The sequence below is a fragment of the Pinus tabuliformis genome, chromosome 9 (assembly GCF_031772625.1).
Source record: "Pinus tabuliformis cultivar Carrire ecotype Pingquan chromosome 9, CPIR1, whole genome shotgun sequence".
Classification (NCBI taxonomy): Eukaryota; Viridiplantae; Streptophyta; class Pinopsida; order Pinales; family Pinaceae; genus Pinus; species Pinus tabuliformis.
This window is the reverse complement of record NC_142307.1, coordinates 1,225,061,248-1,225,089,170: the sequence shown is the minus strand read 5'-3', so window position 1 is coordinate 1,225,089,170 and position 27,923 is coordinate 1,225,061,248. Positions and strand designations below refer to the sequence as shown.

Here is a 27,923-nt window from a genome sequence, read left to right as displayed (position 1 = left end):
GGGTGCACCGTCTGCCCTGTAGTCCCTACCTCTGATGCACGCAGCTCCACTGCCCACTCTATGTCTCCCTTCCGGAAGACTGCCTCCATCCAATGAGCTGAAACAGTTTGAGGCAGGTATGTGTGTTGTCCCTGTAACTTCTCATGCCTCCTTGTCTTCTCATCATCCCACTCCATCTCTAGGGCCTTCCAATCTGTAGTGACCTTCCTAGAGTGATCAGCCACTGAACACCTAGTACTATGTTGGTGTCGAGAATATTGACCACGAAGAAGTGGTTAGTCAGTGTGTAGGTGCCCATCGTCAATGATAACTCTGGAACATAACGAGCACACACCATGGTCTAATCTCCCGGGACCAAAACTGAAAATCCATCGAAGCTCTCTGTCGGTATACCTTTCCGCTCAACCATCTATGCATCAATGAAGTTGTGGGTGGCCCCACTGTCAACCAAAACTGATACTCGCTAGCCACATACTGTCCCCCGTATGCACAGCGTCAAATACTTGGGAACTCCTCGCAATGTTGCAAGGGTTCCTCCAGTAGGTGCAAAAGCTGCACCACCTGCTGCTAGTGGTGGAGGCGGCAAGGGACCCTGCATAGCATGACTATCTCCTACCTCCACATCATCCTCCTCATCCTCTTCCCCGCTGCTCTCGGAAAAGACCTCAATAAAATGTGCTTTGCCAGCAGCACATCTATGTCCTGGTGCCCACGACTCCTGACAGGTGAAGCACAACCGCTTCTTCTTCAATTCCCTCCTGGCATCATCATCAATCTGTACCCGTCCTGGATTCCCCTTCAGAGGCAGAATCCTCACATCCTTCCCCTTAGGCTAAAAAGCCTGTCGCTAGGGGTAAGGTGTCTGAGTCCTGGGTAAGACATCTTGTAAGTCCCGGGTCCTGCTAATAGCATCCTGAAGGGTGGTTGGTCTAGCGGATCTAACTAGACCCCGAAGTGGCTCTGCTAACCCCTCAACATACATGTACATCCTCCATGCCGTGGATAGATCTGGCACCATCGCTAAAACCCTCAAAAAGTCCGCAATGTAGGTCTTTGGGCTCCTTGTCTGTTTGAGCCTCGTCAGCTCAACAAAGTGCTGTTCCAAATCCCTCCGGTCAAACCTCTCCATCATTCTCCTGGTGAACTCGGCGTACGTCGTCACTGCGGAATGCCCAAGTGTAACCATCCCATGGAACCACCAATCCTGTGCCTCACCATCCAAATGTCATCTCGCCACCTTGATGGCCTTTGTCTCCGACATCTGGTTAAGCTGGAAATAGATGTCGAGCTTCTCGACCCAAGACCTTGCCGAACTGTTTGATGAGCCATCAAACGTAGGCAAGTGAAATCTACTAGCAGTGCGGTGGGTGTCTCCATCATGATAATGCCGGTATACTCTGTGATGGTCGCAGGGTCTACTATCCTGTTGGAGCTGAACAAAGTCTCTGAATGAGAGAGCATCCCTGAACTTCTGCCCATAGCCATAGTACTCCGCAAAATAATTGCCCATATGATCGGGCTCTACCTCCTGTTGTGCTCCAGCCCCCGTATCTGCTCCTAGGAAAGTGGGCATGGTAGAGCATATAGGGGCATGTGAGGCCACTTGCTGAGTAGTATCACGCTGAGTGACACCCTGCCCTGGCAAATGGTGAGATGCACCTGATCCCTCTCCAGCCTGGAAAACTCGTGGGCTCTCATGCTGTCTAGCCTCCACTGCCGTGAATCTATGCCCCATCACCTCGATCTGCCTTAACAGATCCTGCACTGATTTGAGAAGCATGTCCGCAAATTTCTTCCCGTCATCATCTGCCATCGAATTCTCCTGCTTTGCGTCCACCACAAGCTCCTCCTGTCCTGCATCCACCACATGCTCCTCCTGTTCTGCGTCCACCACCAGAACACAGTCTCCCTCTTCGTAGGTGTTCTCCAACCTACGCCCAACGTCTCTGTATCTCCTACCTCTGTAACAAATGTAGGCCTTTTCCCCCAGTGTCATAGATTGTTAGGTCCACAGGCTGAGCCAGATCTATGCTCTGATTATGATACCACTGTAATATCCCGTTTCAGAGATTTTCCCCAAAACCCCAGTAAACTCCAACCAAATACGCACAAATAATAATACAACCGGGAAACTTAAAATGATAAAAATAACAGTGGTGTAACGTATAATAATATAAGCATGAAATATAAGCAGATACTCGAAAAATGCAGAGAGAAATGCTAAGCCATTTTATTATACTGAGTAATGGAATGAGTACAAGAGGTGATCAGAAGGATGGCACCTCGACTTGCACCAGGCAAGTGAAGAAATACACTCAGAATAACAAAGGAATGACCTCTGCGTGGGATGCTGCTAGGAAATTGTCGTGCCACTGCTACTGCTAGAAATCAAATGAGGATTTGGGATTGTTCCCCTCCTCAGAAATGTTGAAACTCTGGAATCCGCCCCTACTCAGAAAACCCAGAAAGCTTTTCTAAAATGGCCGACCCCGAAAATCACCTCCTTGGGGAATCACACAATCCCTCAAGGCCCTACACTGCCACTGAGTAGAATCCTCCAAAACACTGCCTGAAACTCTACCAAACCCCTCCAATATGCAAGAGCTAATCCCTTGCTCAATATCCCAGCTCAACTCCTCCACAAATCCTCAACCCGAAACTGCTCCCAGAAGAACAACGTCCCTCTCTCTCAACACTGCGCAGTCTTCCAATGCTCAGCTCCACATCAATGCCAAAGATCAAAACTACTGCAAAAAGACTACTAAAAATACCTTGCCCAAGTAGGCACTCGAAGTCCCCCGGGGCTAAGGGTGAGATCTCCGAACGGAGACACTCAGTGCACTAAACAGTGCTGCAGACAGGCTAAACAGCCAGTGTGCTCCAAGTCGAAGTGACTAGCTCAAATGTTCATACTTGAATGCCAAAATGAGGGTGCTCCTCTCTCCTTTATAGCATTGGCCTCTCCCAATCCCAAGGCTCACCTCCTCCAACATAATCCCCTCTTGCCACGTGTTCCCTTTCCATCTGCACAGTCCCTCCAAGTGTCTGCATGGGCCCCATCTCTGTGTGGTCCTTTGGCCCCCTTGACTCCCCTTTAAGTCACAACACTGTGCTACTAGGAAGTGACTTTTTATTCTAAAAGTGAGTTATGTCCCCTTTTCCTCACCTTTTTATTTACAAATAACTATAGAAGGAAAAATTGACCAAAATCGAATATTCTAATTAGCTATGGCTAATTAGGAATATTACAGCATGTTGCAGATGGCAACATTGAGAAGTTCAAAGCTTGATTTGTGGCGAGAGAGTTCTCACAGGTAGAGGGAGTTGACTATGAGGAGACCTTCGCTCCCGTAGCTCAGTATACATCTATTCGCTCCATTATATCGATTGCAGCAGAGATGGGTTGGAAGATCCACCAGATGGATGTGAAGACCGCATTTCTCAATGGCTTCATTCAGGAGGAGGTTTATATTGAGCAACCGCAGGGCTTTGAGGTGCATGGGAAGGAGTCCCATGTATGCAGATTGAAAAAGGCACTCTATGGCCTGAAGCAAGCTCCTAGAGCTTGGTACTCTAAGATTGATACATACTTGCAGCAGTTGGGTTTCACAAAGAGTGAGGCTGATCTGAACCTATACTTCATTGTGGTGGGTGAGGAACCTCTCATCCTGGTGTTGTATGTTGATGACTTGATCATCACTGGTGCAGAGAGACTCATTAAGGGCTGCAAGAGAGATCTTGCTTCAGAGTTTGAGATGAAGGATATCGGCTTGATGCATTATTTTCTGGGATTGGAGGTGTGGCAGGTGGAGGGGCATTTCTTCTTGGGACAAGGGAAGTACATTGTAGATATTCTTAGCAAATTTCACATGGAGGACTGCAAACCCATGTCTACACCTATGATCACTAACTGGAAGAAGCTTCACACTTCTGATTTCGAGTTGGTGGATCCTACTCTATACCGATGTTTTCAAAACCGACCGGCTCGGAACCGACTCGGCCGAATGGATCCGAGCCAGGCCCTCAAACTTTGACCCGACCTAGGAAACGGTTCGGTCGGTAACCTGGCCGACTCGACCGAGTCTGCATTAACTCAGCTGGGTTAGAAATAGCGGCCCATAAACCCGTAAAACAACGAATTTTTTTTTTATATTATTCTTTTGGGGGGCTCCAAACCGGATTGTATTTTTTATATTTTGTCTTTAGGGTCCATTCCCCTCTCCTAAACCCTATTTAACCCACCCAACCCCTCTCATTTCCTCAGTCATCTCATGCATTTGAGTGAAAATTTCAGTGAGAGTTTGTGAGGAGTTGTTGAGTTTGTTTTTGGAGCAGCAGTGAGGAATCTTGGGCAAGCATTGTAGCTTGAGTGAGGATCTTCTTAGGTAGCCATTTGGAGCAGCATTTGCCATTGAGGAGTTGGTTTCTTGGAGCAAACTTGAGGAGGCAGTTTGTGCCTGGAGGTATTTTTTCACTTGTAAAATTCTGTTTTTGCTTATTAAATTTTATGTGCAAATCAGGAAATTGAAAAGAGTTCTTTTTGTGAAAGAAATGAACATTGAATAAATGCTTTGTTTTTTGTTTTCATTTTCAGATTTTTTGCTTTCATTTCCAAGTGAAAAAATGGCACCTAGAGTGAAAGATGTTGCTTGGGCATATGTTGAAATGGCTGATAGTCAAATGCATTGCAAATTTTGCCATAGGAAAATTAAGGAAGGTCCTAGGGGCATTAATAGGCTGAAACAACACTTGGTGGGGATTAAAGGCCAAATTACTCCATGTACCTCACCAGAAATTGGGGAGATTAGGAAGGATTTGTTAGCCAGCTTTGAGAAATTTAAAGAAGTTAAGGCTAGGAAAAAAGAGTTGGTTGAAATTGGGAGGAAGAGGAATATACAAAAAATGTTGGCTACCAACCCCCATTTTGATTTTCAGGGTTCTTCCTCTATCCCTTGTACTGATGCATTCAACACCTTCCGATATGTTCCTCCCTCTTTTGAGTCTATTCAAGAAAAGGGAAAGAGTAAAATGAAAAAAGGTGATATGAATATCAAAAGTTATTTCACTCTCTCCTCTCCATCAAATGCACATGGTCCTTAAGCTAGTAGAAGTCATATGCAACCCACTTTAGATGACCATTGGAAGAAAGAATTGAGGGAAACTGCTTGTGATTACATAGCTAGATGGTGGTATGATGCTGATATCCCCTTCAATGCTTTTTGTTCACCATATTATGAGCCTATGTTTGACGCCATACATGCTGCTGGAAAAGGCTTCAAAGGCCCTACTATGCATGAGCTAAGGGGGTACCGTTTGCAGAAAGAAATTTCCTCCATTAATGAGCATTTGAAAGTTTTCAAGGACTCATGGACAAGAACAGGATGTACAATCATGTCAGATGGATGGACTGATCAAAGAAATGGTACCATCATAAACTTTCTTATCTTCTGCCCACAGGGAACCATGTTTCTAAAATCAGTTGATGCATCTGATAAGGTAAAAGATGGACGATTGTTGTTTCAGCTATTGGATGAAGTTGTTGAGGAGGTGGGGGTGGCTAATGTTGTTCAAGTCATCACAGATAATGCCTCTAACTATGTTCTTGCTGGTAAATTGTTAGAGGAAAAGCACATAACCATCTTTTGGACCCCATGTGTTGCACATTTCATAAACCTCATGCTTGAGGATATTGGCAAATTAGATTGGGTCAAGAACACTGTAGATCATGGCAAAAGCATAACAAAATTTATCTACAATCATTCATGGATTTTGAGCCTAATGAGGAAACATACGGGGGGCAGGGATATTATTAGGCCTGCCATCACTAGAATTGCTACTCATTTTTTGACATTGCAATCTATGCTTTCACAACATAGAAATTTGCACAAGATTTTTTCCAGTGAAGAATGGAATCAAAGCCAGTGGTCTCACAAACTGGAAGGCAAAGAATTGAAAAAGAAAGTTAATGAAGAAATATTTTGGAGAAAGGCAGCAGAGATTGTGAAGCTTGCTGAGCCACTGGTTAAGGTGTTGCGGTTGGTGGATGGGGAAAGATTAGCTATGGGCTTCATTTATGAGGCTATGGATCAAGCAAAGGAGCAAATAAAGAGGGCATACAAAGATAAAGTGGCTAAGTATGGGCCCATTTGGGCAATCATTGATGAAATATGGAACAATCAACTCCATCGCCCTATATATGCAGCTGGGTATCTTTTGAACCCACGGTATCATTATAAAGCTAAGACGACAAGAGCTTTAAGGGGAGAGGTTAGAGATGGATTGATTGACTACATTGATCACATGATCACATTGGAGTGTGATCAGCAGGAGATAGACCGACAGGTCACAACCTTCAACACTGCCTCATGTACCTTTGGGAAGAACTTAGCAAAGATTGCAATGGAAGCAAATGAGCCAGGTAAACAAAATTTCCAATTTTCAAATTCTTAATACTTATTTTGTTAAATCGTTTATAATTTGAAAGTTGGATATAATTTGTAATTTTGTTCAATGTTGCACAAAGCGCGATCGGGATTTAATCGGCGCCGGGAAAAAAGCGGAAAAAATCGACAAAAGCGGGAAAAAAGCGGGAAAAAAGCGTTTGGCACAAAAATATTCATTTTTTTTCATTTTTTTTCAATTTTTTTAATATCTAAACCATCTACAACATAAAATAAATACATTGACACATAAATATGATAAAAAAACTAATATATAAGATGTTTAATATCATTTCTAGCGCTAAAATCACACATAACATTGAATCATGTCCTGAATAGTAAGTCCTGAGTCCCAAGTCCAACTCAGCCTCAAAATATCAACAAAAAATATGATAATGTATCTCATCATGTCATAATGTCATATACAATAAAATGAAAGTCTAATCCTATTGATTTCCTCTGCCCCTCTTGCGAGAAAATGGCACAGCTTTCTCTTTCCCTCTAGATGTAGAAGCTGGTGCCTGTGCTGGTGGAAATGGCAGTGGAGTCTGACATGCTCTAGAAGCTGAAGAACTAGTAGTAGCAGCTACAGGAGGCTGAGGTGGACGGAGACCACGTCCTCTACTGGTGGTAGTGGTAGCCCGGGTAGCCCGGGTAGGCGGTGTCACCTCCTCCTCCTGCTCCTCCAACTCCTCCTCCTCCTCCTCCTGCTCCTGCTCCTGCTCCTCCTCCTCCTCCTCCTCCCCCTCCTCCTCCCCCTCATCCTGCACTAACCAATCCTCAGTGGGATCCATGAGAGGCCTCTCAGTCTCAACCCTCCATTCAGCAGTGGTGTCAATCCCATCCAATGAGATGGCTTCCGTATCAGGTGTCTTCTCTAGTTGTTTCACCCACAATCGAAGATTGTAGTAGACATAGACCATGTCATTAAGTCTATGGGACTCCAACCTGAACTTCCAACCTGTACAAAGTTCATGAAATAATAAATTAATAATTAATATTATAAAAAAAATATTGTTTAAAACTTTAATGAATTCAAAAATTTATTTGGAAATTTGCAATATTTTAAATGTTTAAGTGTTAACCTATTGCGCTTCTTGTTGTGTATTTTTTCAAATACACTCCAATTGCGCTCACATCCCGAGGAGCTGCATGTTTGGCTGAGGATGCGTACGGCAAGATTTTGCAAAAGGGGTACTCTGCCACCATACATCTTCCACCATGCGTCTACAACAAAATTACAAATAAAATTTTAAATAAACATAAGAAAAAAATGGAATTTGAAGAAACAATGAAATTTGAAACAAAGTTACAAAGTACATACTACAAACTAAAAAATACCTGGCATTTTAACCGTCCTATCAATGACAGCCATCTCAAAGCCAAATGTGCCACCTGACAACTTATATTGCTCAATTTGTCTAGAGATCTCCATACGTTCTTCTGGAGATCTCACCATCTTCTGGACACAGGTTAATAATCCTTCCACGACCTCAACATCAAAATTAAACCCACATGCATAAGAAAATGCAGGGTTCAGGAAAAGCCCAGCAGCATGAATGGGACGATGGAGTGTGTTGTTCCATCGCTCATCAATGACTTCCCATAGAAGGAGTTGTCTCTGAAACCCATCATCTCCCTTATCATCATAGTAGGACCGAATGGCTTCTTTGGCCCTGTCCATGGCTTCATACAAATAGCCCATTGCGGGCTTCTCACCATCAACCAACCGAAGAACCTTTACCAAAGGTTCTGTAACAGCGCACACCTCCTGCACTCCCGCCCAGAAGTCTTCCTGGTATGAAACTAGTCTGCAGACGGCCTCTCCTTCTGGTTTGCGGCTCATTGACGAAGCACGCCACTCCTCTGAAAGAAACATTCTCTTCAAATCCCACATAGAATTCAAGAGGGATTGAAGAGATATGAAACTCGTCGCAAACCGTGTAATGGCGGGGCGCACCAACTCTTTGTTGTTGGTGCATTTTCTCATCAAGCTAAGCACAGATGTGTGATTGTAAATAAATTTTGTGATGCTTTTTGATGAGTCAACAACCTCTTTGACAAAGGGAATTTTCCCTATGTCCTCTAACATCAAATCAATACAATGGGCAGCACAAGGTGTCCAAAATAAAGCAGGATGCCTGTCCATAAGCATTCTACCAGCAGCAACATAATTTGCAGCATTGTCCATTATGACTTGGACAACATTTTCTGCACCCACCTCCAAAATAAACACATCCAGCAAATCACATAAAGTTCTTGCATCTTTGATTTGATGAGTTGCATCAACAGATTTGATAAACATAGTCCCCTTGGGACAACTAACCAAGAAGTTTATAAGGGTTCTCCCCTTTTGGTCAGTCCAACCATCTGACATAACAGTGCATCCTGTTTGTGCCCATGATGCCCTAAAATCCTCCAATCTTTGGGTGCAGTCACGCTTTTCATCTTGAAGAAGCCGGCCTCTGAAATCATGAAGAGAAGGGATTTTGTACCCCGGGCCAACACTGGCAATAGCATCAACAGTAGGTTGGAAAAATGGATTATTCCTTATAATGCTGAAAGGAATATCACTCCAGAGGAGAAATTTTGTCATCAACTTGTCAGCTTGTTCTTTTTCAGTTCTTTTTAGCATTGAACCAATAGTTGGTTGTGAACCAGGTGTGGTTCGAGGAACAAAATATGATGATGCAGCTACCGGATTGACTGACGCTGCAGTAGAACCAGTGCCACTTGGCCCACTTCCTTCAACTGACCTTTTTAGTTGCCTTTTGAGTTCTTCTTTGGCCTCTCTAGTGTGCTCTAATTCTCCCAATGCTCTCATGGCTTTTTGGATAATTTCAGCATTTGTATTTAGACAGGGCCCCACATCATGTCCAGGGATTTGTGCAAGGTGGAACTTCAACCTGTACACCCCCCGAATATTTCCTTTCCACACAACTTGCAATACAAGTTTTGTCTATCATTCGGAGTTTTAGGGTCACCATATTCCCAGAAAGGATCCAATTTCCTTGGCATGTTTGTTTTTGAATTTTGAATTTGCAAACCTATGGAAAAATAAGGATTAGGAAATAGGAATTTAGGATTACATAATACAAATTACAATTTAGCATTTACAAAATTACAAGTTAATTATTTCCAAAATCCCAATTTCTAAACCCAAGTTACCCAACCAAATGCCAATGGCAAATGCCAAAAAACAATGAAAATTCAAAAAAAATAAACAATGTTTAAAAAAAATGAGAAAATAAAAATAAAAAATTGGTTCTCATAGTCATAACAAATTACCCATCCCAAATCAATGAAAATTTTCAAAAAATTCTTTAAAAACAATGAAAACCAAAGTTTTTATAGAAGCAAAACCAAAATAAATTAATCTACATACCTCTTTTATGGACAAATTGGTGATCTTGGCTTGGATTCCTCCTAAAAACGCTTGGATTCGCTCCCAAATCCGACGGAAACCCTTCAGCTCCTCTCCCTCACCTCTTCTCCTCCTCCTCCGCGCGGACAGCACAATGAATAAAAAAAAAAATCGATTTTGCATATAAAAAGCCCGCTGCCCGCGCCTCTGCCGATTTTTTCAAAAAATCGCGATTTTTTCGATAAAAATCAGTATAAAAAAAAAGTGGCGATTTTTACGGATAAAAATCGCGATTTGATCGGGCAGAGGAAAAAATCGCGATTTTATCGCGATTTTAACAACACTGATTTTGTTGAGTTAACTCATTACACTCCTATGTTTTTTGCAGCACAATGGTGGGAGGCTTTTGGTAGCCATTGTCCTGAATTGCAGAAGTTTGCAATTCGTATTTTGAGTCAAACTTACAGTGCTACTGGGTGTGAGCGCAATTGGTCTGTCTTTGAGAGGATTCACACAAAGAAGAGAAACCATTTGGATCAGAAACAATTAAATGATCTAGTATATATCCAATACAACCTCCGACTCTGGTGCAACCAATTGTTGAACAAAGGACCTGATTCAAATCCCATTGTGTTGGAAGACATTGATCCAAAATCAGATTGGGTAGTGGAGAGTCATCCAGCAGAGTTTGCTTCTGATGAGGATATGGATTATGAATTACAGATGATAGCATCACTCGAACATAATGTTCAGTTGAATGCAGATCCTAATCCACTTGTACCAGCCTCAGCCTCATAGCTAGCAAGTCCTCCACTTGCAGGCGCTTCCTTGGTCAGCGACGACAAAAGCACATATCTCATCTATCTCAGCTTGTAGCTGTTGCACAACCTGCTAGTGCTATAACTTCTACAATTGCAATTGGAGATGCTGATGAGGAGGAGGAGCCATGGGGCCCCCTGTCTGACTCTGATCCAGAGATTGATCCACATGATCTCGGCTCCTCTAGCAGTAGCCAGTAGTACTGGTCACAATTTACTTTTGTTGTAGAAGCCATTTCTAACCTCCTTGGTTATGTGTTTTTGTTTTGATCTCTATATCATGATCATGTATGTATTGGACAGTGCACTGGGTGCCATTTTGATATAATGGATATATTCATGAGCCTACTTTGATCATATTTTGTCTTCTATCTATATTCTAATGCTTTGTGTTTGGAAACATGAATGAAAATCTTTAAAATTATGTTTTTTTATAAAAAAATAAATATTTAATGCATTTTTTACAACAACCGAGTCACTGAAATCGAGTCGACCGAGTCGATACCGAGTTGGAGTCGACCCTCAGCCGAGTCGGAGTTTTAAAACATTGCTCTATACAGACAACAGATTGGTAAATTGATGTATTTGGTCAACACTCAACCAGATATATGTCTTGCAGTTAACACTATGAGTCAGTTCATGTGTGAGCCCAGGAGAGTGCACTGGGTGGCTGTCAAACACATTCTTCGTTACTTGCAGGGGATTGTGGATTTTGGTCTGGATTATAGACAGGGTGATGGAGTGAGACTGGCATGGCACACAGATTCAGATTGGGCAGGTTGTGCTTCAGATAGGAAGAGTACTTTCGGGTGTTGTTTTGGGTTGGGTTTGGCAGTTGTGTCGTGGATCAGCCGGAAACAACAATGAGATGCATTGAATTCAGCTAAGGTAGAGTATATGGCTGCTAGTTTGGCTAGTTGTGAGGCCATATGGCTTCGCAAGATGTTGTTTGGTCTATTTGGTCAAGCATTGAAACCTTTAGTAATTTACTGTGATAATCAAAGTTGCATAAAACTCACGGAGAATCCAGTTTTTCATGACAGGTCAAAGCATATTGAGATCAAGTATCACTTCATTAGAGACTATGTCCAAAAGGGAGCTGTCAAACTTGAGTACATTTCCACAAATGAGTAGGTAGCGGACATTTTCACCAAAGCCTTACCACGAGGCAAGCATGTCTACTTCAGAGACAAGATGGGAGTGGTGAAGAACACTTTCCTCGGTAAGAGGGAGTGTTAAAATTTGGGTACCAGAGGACAAGTGATTCCCTAAGGCTTTGATTTTTGGCCTAGGGGAAAGTGTCCAAATTTATTTGTACTTTTCTCCTAAAGTGACTTTATAAGTGGTAAAGTCAATTTAATTTAATAGTGACTTTATAAGTGGTAAAGTTACACTCTAATTTAAAGGTGACTTTATTAAAGTCAATGAAGAATTAAAAAGTGAAAAAGTGACTATGGAAATAAAAGGCTAAGTGGGTCTTTATTTAAGTGGGTGAGTTAAAAAAAATAGAAAGTGAGAATTAAATGCACATTTATTTTCATCTCTAGATCTAAATGATTCTCAGCGCTTAGATCTTAGGGTAACCCAAAAGCTCATTTAGAGAGTAAAAGGAGAAGAGAAGAGAAAAAGATTAATTCATTTTTTCATGAGCATTTGAGAGAAAGAGAAGAGAGAGCAAGGAGAAAATTTCTGAACAGTGAGGTAGTGAAGGAGAGCAGCAAGAAGACATTTCAGCGAATCTAGATAGCAACATTTATTGGCACGCATCCCAATGCAAAACCGTACAGCAGGAGAAAGGCACAGAAATCAAGGAAGAGGGACAGCAACAAGGGCACAAATTTCGAGGCAGATTTGGGCACGATTTTTGACGCAGTTGTACTGTTGAAATCCATATGGTCCGTATAGTCCATACAACAAGTTCTGGGCACATTTTCGAGGCAGGTTGTATAGCATTTAATGTTGTTTTATTGCTGGAAAATTTTGACTGTTTGATGATTGGCACGATTTTCGAGATGGAGTTCAAGCACAGAAATCGAGATAAGTTGTAATTTGTGGTTGCTGGAATTTTCACTGTGTTTCAGTTTCTCTGTAAAAGCATTTTCAGAAATAAGGAAGAGCTCTCAAACTGGTTTTCCCCAAGAGTTGTAGGGGGTTTTTCCATGGTCACATTGACCAAAAATCACTGTGTTATTTTTTGTGTAGCTATCATAATTTTGTTGTGTTTTATTTCTGCAATTTCAGCAGTGGTGAAATCTCTAAATTTGTGTTTTCAAAAAATATTGTCATTTCCAGATTTTAGAATTTTTATCATGCTTAGATTTAAAACTAAATGCATGGAGTAATAAGGAAAATTGATAACCAGAGTGAGGGTTGAAATTTCTTCAGATCTTATGCAGGATTGCAGGTGGTCTCCATCTTGGGTTTGGTCTCCCTATATGGGGTCCTAACCCTCCAAAGAGCTACATTGGCACATGTAGGGTGTGTGTTGAGAGCCATGAGCCTCCACAGTAGTAGACATCACTCTATGGATCCTCAGAGATTGCTCGAGATTCACCTATTAGACGAGTAAGATGCACCTAGTTCACATTTGCCCAGCTAACTCCACAGATGTACCATGCACTTGGCAGCGGACTCGAGACTTGTAGGATGATGTGGCATCACCTACACCATCATCTGAGCCCTTATAGATGGTCTACAAGCATCTTTAACTTACTTGGAGAGCCATGAGGTCACTTGCGTGCCCTCTCAGCCATTGGGAGTACCACAGGTTTATTATGTGGAAAACAAGGGGCCAGCGCCTTGTCCAACTCATCATTTTGGCAATTATAGACTTCAGCATGCCTCTTAGAGAACCCAACGACATGCATTATTAATCATTCGACCTTTTGGGAGGCTTATTATTTTATTTGTGAGCTAGTTTGGTGGGCTTGTCACCAATAGATAGTTATTTACACATTATTTTAGTTGATGGGCTAATGTAGGCTCAAAATAGGTAATTCAAACTCCTAACAAGTGTATAAACAAGAGACATGAATTCATTTGTATAATCACTCTGGATTGGATCATTCTTCTCTTTAGAGAATTTCACACTTTTTTTGGGGGGATGGATTGGAGCATGGATGAATTTTGATGTTTGGATTGGAGTATTCTATCTTGGAGCTTCTTTATGGTCAAATTGTTGATGGTTGGATATGTTCTATTAGATGTAAGTACACACATTTAATGCCATTCTTGTTTTACTTTTTGCCATGTGCATTGAATGGGATTTTTGCTACACTAGGGCTAATCGTTGCATTGCATAATTGCGAAATTGTGGAATTATTGCTTCTATATAGCATCTCTCAATGTATGGGCCATGTATGTGAATGAAATCTCCTAAGGATAATTCTACCAATGAATTTATCTTGATAAGTCATTTCTTTTTATAAAGCGAAGTATAAAAGCTTTGAGGTCACTTATTCTTGCCCTAAAGGCCAACCGAAGTAGTCCTTAAGGCCTCCTTGACCAAAATACGAAGTCCTTTCTCATAATTCTCCTAGACTCCATTCACCCCAAGGGATTAGGCACTAGTCAACCAATAGGTGATCACTCAAAACATTTTCTCCACCTCTTCCCTTTCTCTTATAGGTCTAGCCAAGTTGGGACACCTAGGGCATCATTTTCCTGGCGAAATAGCCATAGAAAAAGTTCGATCTCCTAGCCTCTACTGCATTGGTGTGTCCTCAAGGCCTCCTCCAAATTTGAAGCCATCCTAACAGTGGAGTTATGTGATAACCCAAGCCCTAGCTCTAAGATCAAACTTTTCCCTGGTATTCCCTATGTTGGCACCTCATAGTATCAATTTGACACTTTTAATTGGAAATTATTGCTTTGATCCTTTCCCCTTCCTTGTTTGGGTTAAGAACATCATTGGTTGCTAAATTCTCTCTGCTTAACCTAGGTTGGGTCCACTTGGTCCCGTGTAGTCCCATACCTTTGAAAAGTCAATTCTTCAAGAACCATTCGGGAAATCAAGTTTAATAAGGATTTAAAAATTGGGAAACTCCTTTACAAGGCATATTCCTCTAACCTAACCCTCAAATCCTCCCCTTCTTATCCTAGAAATATTTCTACCTTGCTTGAAGAGCAAGTAAGCTCCATTGTTTACCCGCCTTCTAGGAAAAGGATCATTAAGGTCACTTCACATCTCACGATATCTTCCTTCATTTCTTCACACATTTCATTTCATTACCAGGAGCTTCCAATCAGAGTTCCTAAATTGTAGTCAACAACCTCATACTTCATATGAGGACATATTATGTTGATTTCATCTAGTGTGACCCATGCCTTCCCGCAACATTTCATAGGAGGAGATTCCTTTCCTTTGATCATGCTTCTCAAGATCGAGCAGTGTTCCATGTTACCTGCAGCCATACAACATGAATTTATAATATTGAATACAAGCGTACATACCTCATTTACCATTAAGCCATCTAGGCTTCTTTTAGCAGCTTCCTTGATTGAAAAGAGCTTCAACCCCTTGATTTACTTCCTCTCTTATGTCATCATACCATCATCCCATGAATTCCACAAGTTGGAGTTCCTAATGAAACACTTGCTTTCTCTCTAGATCGGTGAACCCATCGATGAGGATTCCATCAGAGAATCTTGAGGATCTTGCATATCCCTATCCAGTAGATGTTACCCTTTGATGTATGATGAGCCTTGTCCTGGATGACTTCTTTCTTTCCTTTAGTTTCCAATGAGGTTCTTAAGAGCTATATCCTTCATAGTTGACTATCAGACATCCTTCATGTTTCCTATGGTGATGTCATGAGCTCTTACTTCTAATGCTTTTCCTATTCCTTGGACTTCCTTCTTTCAGCTTTCTCCACTTCTTCGGTGAAATGGACTTCTTCTCTATCTTTCTTGTTATTACCTTTCTTAAGCTTAGGACAATCTTTCCTATAATGCTCATAGCATTGAACCTTAGCTATTTCCTTTCAGCGAATGTCTAAATACTTTTTTCCCTCAACCTGTCTTCTTCTATCTTGCATAGAAATTACACGTTGTTGAATAGCTTTCTTATCCTCACTGACATTTGTTACCTTGTTCATCAGTTAGTGCATTTAGAACAATGAGACTATCTCTCCCAGATCTTGCAATTGAGATCTTATGAAGATAACCCTTTATCCTTTGATACCTTCAATTTTGTGTAGATCAGATCTAAGTGATGTGACCTTCTTTATCGCATCTTCAGAGAATAGTTCTACCAGTTTATCATATATCTCTTAGATGTCTCCAATCCTTCTATATAGGGATGAGGGATCTTTGACTAATTTCATAAGAATCCCTTGAGCCCTTTGATCCCTTTCCATGTATTCAGAGGAGACCTTTTCATTGATATGTTCAATGACTTCACTTTCTTCAAGGACTATGTCTATCCTCCTTTTCCATGCAAGGAATTTCGATGACCCAACCAGCTTATAGATCTCCTTGCAAAACAAAGTCATTTTACCAAATTTGATTATAGAATGAAAGATACTTACTTGACAAGTGAAGATGAAATCTTCAACTTGATCACTTTGATGGTGGTTGAAGAAGATGTATTAGTGCTCCTTTTGGATGATCTTCTTCCAAATGAAAAGCCCTTCTTCAATAAAGGAGATTGCTCCTTTTATGATGTCAACACCTTTAGATCTAGCTTCCTTTGTTGATGGTGATTGATGAGGATGTTTTGATGCTTCCTCAGATGATCTTCTTCAAGGATAAGGAGGGGATCCTGCTGCAATGATACGGAGCTTGCCTTATAGCTTTTGAAGACAATGATAATGCCTTCTTACCTTCAAGATACTTCGACTTATTTGGTAGTGAATGAGGGCAAATCAGAAATGCTTCTAGGGTTTCGAATTTCTTCAAGATGATGTGATCTTCGTTTTAAAGTACTTCAAGCTACCTTGCTTTGTAGATAACTTGATGAGGGTCTTTGTGGTCTTTTGATGATGACTATAGGATCCAACACTTTTGCTAGTGTAGACTTCTAGCTGCTTTGATTTGTAGATCTATTTTCCTTGAGTAGAAATAAGGCTTTGGCCTTGATTATTTGATGATCCCAAGACTTCTTTTGAAGTAGACTTCCTTCTTTGATCTAGGGTTTGATTCTTCAATGTAGATCCTTCAATTTGCTTTGATGCCTTCCTTGAAACTCAATCCTTGAGTGTCTCTTTGATTAGATGCCCTTCCTTGACTTTGACACCTTAGCTCTGATACCATGTTGAGAAATCTAGGTCATTAGCATTAGGTGGTTTCTCTTCAACTAGTCACTGCCTGTGAATGCATTTTACTTCTTTAGATTCGGATCTTCTTCTTCTTAGTTTATTAGTGTTCTTCTTCATCAAACAGTAACCAATGCATGAACATAAATAGACAAGAGACACAGAATGTAGGCTATCAACCAGGGCCAAAACCTCTCACTCTTTGAGAGGAAACCCCGCACAAATTCTTCTTAAAAAGATTCCAATTGACGAATACCAAGACCAAGACCCTTGACCTAGTAGCCTCTCCAAGACCAAGACACAAGTCCTCTTCCATTTTCTCATTCACTCTTTCTCGGTTCCTTCTACTTCAGATTTCACACCATATGTGATGACACCTAATTGTGATCACTGTGTTTGACAAGGATATCAAACTTCTCCTCTAGCAGTAACACCGAATTCTGAAGACATATTGTTGAACCATATTTGTTGCCCTTTGAGACACCACAGGGACCTTCTTCCTTGTAACAACAATGATATCTTGTCACACACATGTGACCTTCCTCTTGTGCAGCACCAAACATAAGAAACCCTAGTCACTGTAATTCCAACTTTTGTTCCTTTTCTTGTCACTGTAACATCCATCCGAACTTAGACAGAGATCCGAACTACTGTTGACTATGATCATCCCTAAACAAAACCTCGCAGTCCCTTCTCCTTCCTATGAGTGCATCGAACTTATCCCTGCTACTGTCTACTTGAAATCACAGAGATATCCGAACTGTGCCCTTCCACTATCCATCCGAAATGTGAAATTTTGTCTCTGTCACCCGAAAAACTCAGAGAAAGATATCCAAAATTATGTCTCTGTGGATTGGGCTGAGGTTTCTATTTATAATGGTTTGTCTAACATATTATGCCAACATGTACTTATGAATAGGTGTGTCTCCATAATGGGAAGCTAACATGAGTTTGTCACCTTATCTTGAAGCTAACATGAAGAGAGAACTTTGTGCTTGTCGTTGGAGGGTTGTATAGACTCATATACAATTGACACATGCTCAAGAAGAGCTCTTCATACATGACATTGACTCTTTGACTTTAATGACAAATCCTAAAGCTCTCAATGGGAGCCATCTAAAATAAAATCCCTTGCTCATGAAACCCATGAAGCAAGTCTTACAATAATAATTTTATTCTCTTATTTTCATCAATTACAAAGATCATAATTACATGTCATTATGAAGACCGGACCTAGTTACACTTTTCAACAACATGGCCATATGAAACATGCTTTCCACACATGAGATGCATTTGTATGGCTGGAAACATGTTTCAAGGTCATACCACATGTATTCCACATTTTGGTACAAAAACAAGCCCAATACACCCTAGTAGCAAACATTTCCTACAACATAGGAATAGTGGGACTTCAGCCAAATTTTGGTCAATTTTGTTCACTATCTAGTTTATAGTACGTTCAACTTTGTTTTAGTTTTTTGACTCTACAAAGTAGTGTTTTAGAATTTTTAAGTATGAGCTTATCCTCTTGTTTTATGTGTCCATAGACTATATCCATTGGTTGAACATTTCGTCTCTCACGGGAATAATTACGTTGGTGTACCTTAATTTCATGGTCCATGGTTAAGTTGAATCACTTCTTAAGCAAATCACACTTAAACTTGCTCATAAAACTCAAGCAATTTGCAAATTTAAATTTACTAAAGCCTAAGTCTTCACCACTAATACAATGATTGGGCTTAGTTGATCCTTTAAGGATGCTCACCCAAGCTAGGAACCCTTTCCTTAGACTGAAGTGTGGGGCAAGACCACCAAGGTGACAATAAATGGCTTGCCTAATAGTTGCCTCTAGGTTCTCATGAATTGTGCTTGGGATGTTTTACACCTAGTTTTGAGTGGTAGCATGGCCATATGAAACATGCTTTCCACACATGAGATGCATTTGTATGGCTGGAAACATGTTTCAAGGTCATACCACATGTATTCCACATTTTGGTACAAAAACAAGCCCAGTACACCCTTGTAGCAGACATTTCCTACAACATAGGAATAGTGGGACTTCAGCCCAATTTTGGTCAATTTTGTTCACTATCTGGTTTATAGTATGGTTGACTTTGTTTTAGTTTTTTGACTCTACAAAGTACTGTTTTCGAATTTTTAAGTATGAGCTTGTCTCTTGTTTTCTGCAAAATGTGCAGTGCCCCTTAAATACATCAGGAATAGCTAGTTGATGATATCTTTATAAAATGCAATATTTTTAATTCAAAGCATCATTTTCAAGAAAAACCAAGTTATATACCAATACTTTCATTACCTTTGTAAGGTTGCCAAGAGAGGCAAGGGGAAGGAAGTATTCTGGAACTAGCGGTGTTGCAAGCTCGAAAACACTGCAAGATGCCAACTAAATTACTACCATAGAAGAAAATAACATTCACAATCACTTGCATTCAACAACGCTAATGTACAATAGACCTAAGAGTAAGGATCAAATATAACTAGCCTTCCTGCACTTCCAATAAAATCTGCATACATACGCCATTGCTTTGGATCATCATCGAAAAGGCCACCAAACCGACCACCTAATGCATATAAGCATAATATATGATTTATATACACAAAACAAACCAAGAATAATTATCTACATATTAAACAGTAGTCAATTACAAACCAATCAGTAAGCGACCAAGAGCTCCAACACCATCCTTAGATACCCATCTGCAAGTCAATTTCATTAACATTCAGCAATAAGAAGCACCCTAGAAAAAATTTTATGTACAAGCCCACAACTAGAGATGCAAACGTTAATTGGAGATAAATACCCCTAGGGCCAAAACCTTAATGACTCTGAAATCCAAAGGGATTTGAAGGATCATGTTATTGCTGGACTCAACCTTGATATTCAATGATATGTTCCATGCTAACTTAATGTTTTCAATACAAGTGATGAGGTTGCTGTAAATTTTAAGTTGTTGCTGTGTAGAATTAATTACAGGACTTAATTACTTTGTGGGTTGATTTGTGTAACATTCATGAGCCCTTTCTATAAATTGTTAAATCAATATAAGTGTGCTTAGATCTACATTTATTGAGACACTAATTGTTGAATTAATCCTGTCTATTAAGTGACCACATTAGTTAGATGTTATGACAAAAACATAATGATAAATGTTAGCGTTCAATTTAATTAGGCGTATAAATCACCTTAACCATCTTTGGGTAGTATAAAATGATGTAAAGTATGATGAGATTTATGAGATAGTGAAACATGTATTTTGTGTAATTGGGTAGCTAGGTAGTTGTGAAAATTCCTTGAAATGCATCAACTAGAAATTTATTCTTCTAAATGATTAATTATGCAGTTTATTTGCTACGGCAAACAACGAATAAATCACTCCGCAATTCTTCACAAATAAAAACAACGCAGAAAATAAAATGTTGGAACTAAGAAATATAGAGCGTGTTGACCACTACGTGTCAACTCCCCATAGCAGTACACCCCCTTTTTTTGCAAAAGGGATAGCGCTTAATTGACATGTCCATGCCATTGTACAGTCATCGTCGACCTGATCATGTTATGTTGTAAACCCAGTTTGCATGTGTAACTTGTAAATAATCTTAGCAGATCTGAGTCATGTATGTAAATTGCCTAGGCAAACCTAATTTTCTAGTGATAATCTACGTTCTAGAAGGTTTTTAGTCTCACCGATCCATGATCAGCAGAGTTTTCCTTCAGCCTTACTGCAAAGCCGGAATGGATTTTGTCATTAGAATCTTAGGGGAATCCTAGTGTGCTTTGAGTCTATGTAAAAGTAATTTGGAAATAATCCTAACTATTTGGTTAGGTTATTACAAATTGCTTGATCTGCTAGATTATATTTGTGTCGCAGAACTGGGTAGTCTATGAGGGTCTATGTCAAATGGGTTTTCCCCCTTGAGATGTAAAATTGTAAAAGTCATGATGTAAAGTGTCTTGAGAGTTAGAAAATGTTTTAATCCCCTCATAAGTCCTAAGTCCTAAGTCATAGGTCCTAGGTAATTTTTCCAAAGGGCTAAGTTCGAGGATCGAAAAATTAAAAAATAACTAAATAAAAAAAAATAATAAAAAAAAAATTAAAATTTTAAAATTTTAAAAAATTAAAGTTTTGGAAAATAAATGCAAAGTTTTAATTTTTTAATATATTAAAATGCATTTAAAATTTCGACGGATGAGATTAAAAGGGATTTTGATCCTCATCGATGGTCGAGATTAGTTTGACATAGATCACTCGAACTAGCCATTGCGATTTTTTCCTTTAAATAGGGCGCTAGGGGTCATTTGAGATCATTCGATCACTGATTCTTGTGCTGAAGAAAGCTCTCTTGTAATCTTTTTCTTGTGCAATAAAGAAAGACTTTGGGGTTGAAATCTTGCTGGTGTTACTCTCCTGAAATGTTGTAAGCTATTTCATTTTTCTACAAAAATTTAATTTCAACCATTGGTAATAGCTTGTTGAAGAGTGATGTTGAACATAGGTATCTTGTTCACTCACTAGGGTTTAAATGGTAATAAAATTTCTGAAAATAATGGCAGGTATCTCCATTGGATTTGGATTTTAGTACTGTTTTTTCCCTCTTTATTGATAGTTGAAGTGAGTTGTGCAAGAAATCTAGATTGTGAAGATAAGCGAGCATTTGGGGAAGTTCTCGGCTGAACCAGCCAACTCCCGTAAAGCATTTTCTTGAAGAGCCCACCTAGTTTCGATTCTGGGTCTATCATTTAATTTATCTTTTGAATGCATGAGAGATTTCTGAAGTATCTCATAGTAAATCTGAAATTCTGAAAATATTATTGTGGATTACTGACAAATCTTGCTACTTAGAGCCTTTAAACTGTGAATACTATAATTATTTAGCTGATTTTAGGGTTTTTAGTTTTGTTTCTTGCACATTTTATTTCTGGGTGTTCAGTTTTTGCAGGTTGCAAGTTGGAAGAAAACTTTTTGTCCGAACCAAGATCTAGGCCCTGGAGGGTAAGATCTGGCCTCAAGATCAGTTCTGGCAAGGATATTTACTTCAAATCTACCAAATTTCGTGGGGTTTTCAGTCCGAAATAACTGATCTCTAAATTAATTTTTTTGAAAAGGTTCAAGGTTTTCCAGGCCATCTGTTTGCTGTTGCCTGGGGTTTCATTGACAAATCCAAAATACAAGTGTGAAATTCGTTTTCTGGAACTTGGGATATTTTTCTGAGGGTTTCAAAATTGTTTTTTATCATTCTAGCAGACTTCGGAATTTTTCTTTGCTGCTGTAGCCACCCCCAATCACTGCTCTGCACCTGAAAAACACGTCAATCACGCAGCCAGCATTCTCGCATTAGCACTGAAAATCCACAGCTGCAGCTTCGACCTCTCATCGCTGCCTTTCCATGTCCATCAACTTCCCACGCTGTCATTCGAAACCTTGTCGTCAACCAAGCCTCCTAAACTTCCATGCAGCCATCCTGGTGTAGCTGCTCCTTGCTGCCGCCATCTAACCTGCATTGAAATTAAACCATCAAATGCGTTAAGATTCAAACACCTCGCAGCTCTCAAATCCTATCCGTCGCGCATCCTCATGCCCGCTGTCCATCAAACCTGCAAACTGCATTCACAACTCTCCATTCTGCCTGCAGTAACAGCATTTTTTCCCACGTACATCCAAATCCATCACGTTGTATTTTCTTGCCTTCATCCCAACTGCAAATCAGTGTTCTCCCCACGCTCCTAACGCTCAGCCTCTCCCTCACCTCTCACGCTATTCCCATCACCAAACCCTCGCCTCTCCAGCTCTGCGTTTCATCCACCATCGCTGCCATTCTTCGTTCCAAACCTACAAACGTCCATCGTTCCAGCTCTTTCTTCACGACCCTAGCTCCATTTGTTGTTTATCTCCAGGCAGCCCTGGACTTGCGCCTAACCTGCAGCCACGTTCTTCATCCACGCAGTCTCAATCCTCATCACCTGCAAAAAACAAAAAAAAAGAAACGTGTGAGTTCCTCTTTGCTGCCACCGTCACAACCTGCAGCAACACACTTCGACTTTCTTTGCTTCATGCCTTATAAGTGAGGATAATTAGGTTACGTTTGATTTATTAAGTTAGCATATAGTTTCGTATTTTTTTTTAGTTTAGTTTTAGTTATATCCCAGTTATATCTTAGTTTATTTCCTTCTTTTATTTAGTTTAGGTTTAAAAAAAATTAGTTTTAGATTTTGTTTGTTTTAACTTTAATAAAAGTAAAAAAAAAACAAAAAAATATAATAATAATAATAATAAAATAAAAAAATTTAAATTAACAGAAGAAAAAAAAAAAAAAAATCGATTTTCATTTTTTATATGATAAGGTGTTAGTTTTATAATTAGATTTTTTTTGAGTTCATTTAACTTAGGCTTTAGTTTTAGATTAGATATATTCAGTTTCATTAAAATATAAAAAAATAAAAAAATAAAATAAAATTGAATTATTTTTGTATCGCATTTAGTCTTAGCATATTTTGTCACGTTTCCAAATTTTGGTATATTTCGCTAAGGCTAATAGATTTTTGATGTGGGATTAATATTTATCATTTTTATGTGGTTAAACGTGCTCAAATGTTCATTTGGAGATTAGCTATATGAAAGTGATAACTGGTTAGCATTTAAAATTGCGTGGTTATTTAAAGCATTTAATCTTTTGAATTTTAATTGCTGGAATATTGTTAAAGCATTGTGTGTTTATCGAATATCTTGCATTGCTTGGGTTATTTGATGATAAGTGATTGTTTTACAAAGTTCATATTACTGCAACATCTAACAAATAATCATTTAATCATTAACTCCATAAGGCACTGGTCTATTAATTTCTAAAATCAATCAAGTGCTAAATCGCCTTGCTGTGTCTCCCAACCCAACTGGTCCACAGTTGGTCTTCATTCATCCCATAGGGTCTACCCCCCTTAGCCTCGGGAGACGACTTAAATAGAGAGATTGGGGATCAGGGTGACAACCCCCCGTTTGAGCGTTGTCGTGACAATCTGTGCGACAAAAGAGCGCACACAAAATTTGACAATTATTTTTGGACAAATGTCCCTAGAAAAGCCCAATGTGAGAAAACCAGTGTAGCAGATGATAGTTTTATTATTATAATGCAGCAATGAAAATCAAAAAACTTGGGAATCCAAGGTCACAAGTCAAAGCATCGTAACAACCATGTGAGGTTTTGCATTCTACATCCTAGCCTATGTCTTGTTCTTGAGTTTGTATCAGTGTTGGAAGTGGAAGCAAAAGCGGAGAGTGGGAGCGAAAACGGGTGCGGGAGCGACATTTTCAGAAGCTCCCAGTTTGGGAGCGAATCCCAGAGCGTTTTTCATATAATATATATATTATTTATATTTTTATATTTTAATACATATATGTCAACAAAAAGATGTAGAATGATGAATTAGATATAAAAAAACATAGATTGAACCATATAACAACAATCATCTAGAAGTTATAATCTTCATCAACCACGTCCACAAGTTAGTAACATAGTGACATACAACATATTGAGTCTCATGATTCATCAATCTTAAAGTTTCAAGCTTTCAAAATTCAATATATAACATTTATCATCATTGATCACCAAAGTTGTAATTGTAAGCTAAGTGTAACCATTACAACAAATAATATCGAACACGAAATGAAATGTTATAAAATGAAATGAAACAACTTTCAACTTTCATGAAGCATCATATTCATAATTCATTACTAATAAGTTATAATTGCCAACTTCAAACTTAAACTGTCATATATTGTTTAAAAATATATCATAATAAATATGAAAGAGTCAATAGTTATAAAAACTACTAGAAACTAGAAAAGACAAGTAAATCTATTATCTATTGCTTGTGCTTGGGCCTCTTGCCACCACGAGAAATGTCTAATTTTTTAGTTTTGTTGGAAAATTAGGATCTTTATCATTAATATCACCCTCTAAGCATTAATATCTGGAGGTATCTTTGTCATTACCTTTGTATCTGTATAGGGATCTTTGTCATTAATATCACCCTCTAAGCATTAACATAAGATAGAAAAAGCATAGCATGTCAAGTCAAGATTTTGTTTGAGTGATGCGTACATTTTTAGGAGGGTCATGATAGAGGAGTTCGATAGCCAATGTCACTAACATCAAGGTACATAGAGGGATTGGTGCTCTTGATTAAATACGAGTTCCATACCTTAATACACGACAAAATTCAATGGAAACATTACAATCCTAAAATCCTGAAAAACTGATAAGTCTACTGGATTTTGAATGAAATCTAAAATTCTACTTTTTGAATATGAAATCCAATGAGGTCGGAACCACTCTCAAACATCCTTAATCATTTCATGGTAATATTAAAAGTTTAAATAAAAGGATGAAAATGAAGATTAAGGAGAATGTCACTTTTACTTTAAGAATTTAACATTACCATGAATTGCATATCGATACCAGGGCCATAGATTTCATCATTAAGCTGCCCCACTAAAAACTTATTTTTTCTTTGAAAAAAAATTGCATTTGGAACATCATTGCAAAAAAGGTAAAACGCTCCCGAAAAGGCAAGGACTGTTTTTTTTTAGGGAGCGCGCTCCTGAAATCACTCCCTTTTCAGAAGCGATTTCGGGAGCGCGCTCCCAACCCGCTCCCGAGTCGCTCCCGCCCAGAGCGCGGATTGGGAGTGGGATCGGGGGGAGGCGCTCCCCCGCAACACTGGCTTGTATCTTATTGTCTTGTTCATACCATGGTCGGTCCCTTGTAGGTCCCTTGTTGTTCACTTTGAGTACATCTCATCCTATATAAGATGGAAAATCTTAGGTGTCCTTACTTCAGAATTCATGGTTTTATGGGAGCTTGCTTTTGCAAGGATGATCATTGGTGTATGGGCCAGTCCATCCTGCATCAAGGTGCACCTATGTCTTTACCACATTGTTATGTTTTACAGAATCTATAGGTGGCCTTGGCTTTGGTGCGGTATCTCTTAGATAGCTCTCATGCATGGCAGTCTCATGTCTGACAACTTTCACATTTCCCATGGTAGTACACGGTTCCCAATTCAAAATGATCTCGATGGTCATGTTACCCACCCAAAGTGGGTGACCCCATAGGATATTTTTTCTCCTAGATATCTCTTCAGCCAGTAGCCAGCAACCCCTGATAGCCACCAGTGTAGCCAATTTATTGTGCCATATGATCTCTGCTCCTTGAACTAGTCATATCTCCCCTTGCCCATTTGTCGAGAGCATATGTTTGAAGGTGGGCATTCCGACCCTAAAGGAATGATTTTCATTGTGCAATCGGGTGCTTATGCTTGTTTTTCCTTGGGAAAATTAGGCATGGATTATTGGGTGACTTGGAAAAAGGAAGGGTTTTCACTATAGTTTTGTTCCCTCACCTTAAATTGGGGGGTTGATCCTCAATTTTTGTCTCGTGGGATCTCTCCTATTGGCTTATGGATTTAGGAAAGACACTACTTGGGAAACCCCGATTTTGGTAGCGCGATCTTGTTTTCCCATATCACACTTTTCAGTCCCCTCCACATATTAAAAACCATATTTCATCACCTTCTCTCTATGGGTCCACAAGGCACCGGTATGCCCCCTCCCCTTGTCCACATGTTTGGGTCAGGCCTGGAACTGTTGCCCTAGAGGTTGATGCAACTAAAATAACATTAAAATCATATCATGGCCACAAGAAAGAAACAAAAGAAAAGAACATCATAAAATGCAAAAGATGGATGAGACATTCAATATAGCATGTCAGCAAAAGCAAAACATGAGCTCTACCCCTTCATCATGGTCATCACCCCGGTTCCTAGGGCCCTTGAGTGCCCCACACATCATTAAGGAACCCATGCACGTCCCAACCCTTGGTGGGCGATGAACTATCCCACCTTAAGACGGTAATAGTTATTGCAGACCTCTCACAACATGCTCTTATTTCCTGGAGCCCCGAGTAGTAATACAAATAAAAACCATAAAAATGAAAAAAGTAAATAATGAAGGGTGGAAAAATTGTTGATTTGGGGTAGCATCGGATGTGCTCTAGCCGCGAAAATTGGTGGAGAGGCTAAAGCACATGAGATCTCCAATACCCAAAAATGGTTTGGGCAGATTCTAAACAGTTTGGGAGACATTAAAATAATTAATATTTTTAATGGAGTCCCTAAGTCTAAACTTGGGGAAAATAAAATATTAAGGTGAATTAATATAAAACTGAGTTAGAATGGTCCAAAAGTCATGGATCAAGCCAGATCTAATCTTAGCCCTTGATTAGGGACTTAATCTCAGCCGTTGAATTGTCAATGAGAAAAGTATAAGAGGAGGCTTGAGGGTCACTTGGAGAACACACCGAGTTGATCAAGAATTCGATTTTCTGGGGCTGGGCTTGCTAAGGAAATCAAAGGAGTGATCAGAGTTGTCGTTGAGGGGCAGTGAATACAGACGCAGAGAGGCAGAGAGGGTATCGGGGGCATCAGCGCAGAAGCCGGGAGAGGGTTGACGCAGTGCTAGCTAGAGACCACACAAAGGCAGCCAGGAGCTGCACAGTGCCAAAGAGAGCCAGCGTGGGTGACGCAGAGGTTCTAGAGGCTGACGCAGAGCCTCCAGAGGTTGACGCAGGGCTAGCCAAGCTGACGTTGGGTCGGAGAGGCTGACGCACACCCTAGAGGTTGATGCTGGGAGATTTCAGTGGGGCAGATTGGAGCTGGGAGTTGTTGGAGTGTTTATCCAGGGTTTCAGCCAGAATATCTGTCTCTGACTGAGAGGTACTACAGCCGAGATTATTCTCTGTTGGGTGAGTTGGTTTTGGCACCCAGATTGTATTCTGAAACTGCTTAATAATTAAAACCCTCAGATAGTTGCACCGGTTTTCCCACATTGGGTTTTTCCGAGGACATTGGTCCAAAAACAACGATGTCACTTGTGTGCTTGTTTTGTTTCCTTCAATTGATGATCTGTAATGTGTTGAGCATGTACTTGTATTTATTTTCAGTATTTACATGGTAAATAACTAGTTAATTAATCAACAC

The 27,923-nt window shown here is 39.9% G+C and overlaps 2 protein-coding genes across 2 annotated transcripts in view; both read right to left on the bottom strand.

Moving 5' to 3' along the window:
- Positions 1–27,923, bottom strand: part of RUS5 (root UVB sensitive protein (Protein of unknown function, DUF647)) — a 236,285-nt gene that overhangs the window by 109,797 nt on the left and 98,565 nt on the right. The window contains exons 5-7 of the mRNA XM_089443645.1: positions 19,545–19,591; positions 19,377–19,455; positions 19,191–19,263 (exon numbers count right to left, since the gene is read on the bottom strand). Coding sequence (XP_089299771.1) covers positions 19,191–19,263; positions 19,377–19,455; positions 19,545–19,591 — 199 coding nt within the window. The remainder of the gene's footprint in view (positions 1–19,190; positions 19,264–19,376; positions 19,456–19,544; positions 19,592–27,923) is intronic.
- LOC149152951 (uncharacterized) lies at positions 7,222–9,726 on the bottom strand. The gene is made up of 2 exons (XM_089441309.1): positions 7,526–9,726; positions 7,222–7,388 (listed from the first exon to the last, which is right to left on the bottom strand). The coding sequence occupies exon 1, from the start codon at positions 9,262–9,264 to the stop codon at positions 7,771–7,773; it is 1,494 nt and encodes a 497-aa protein (XP_089297435.1). The 5' UTR covers positions 9,265–9,726; the 3' UTR covers positions 7,222–7,388; positions 7,526–7,770.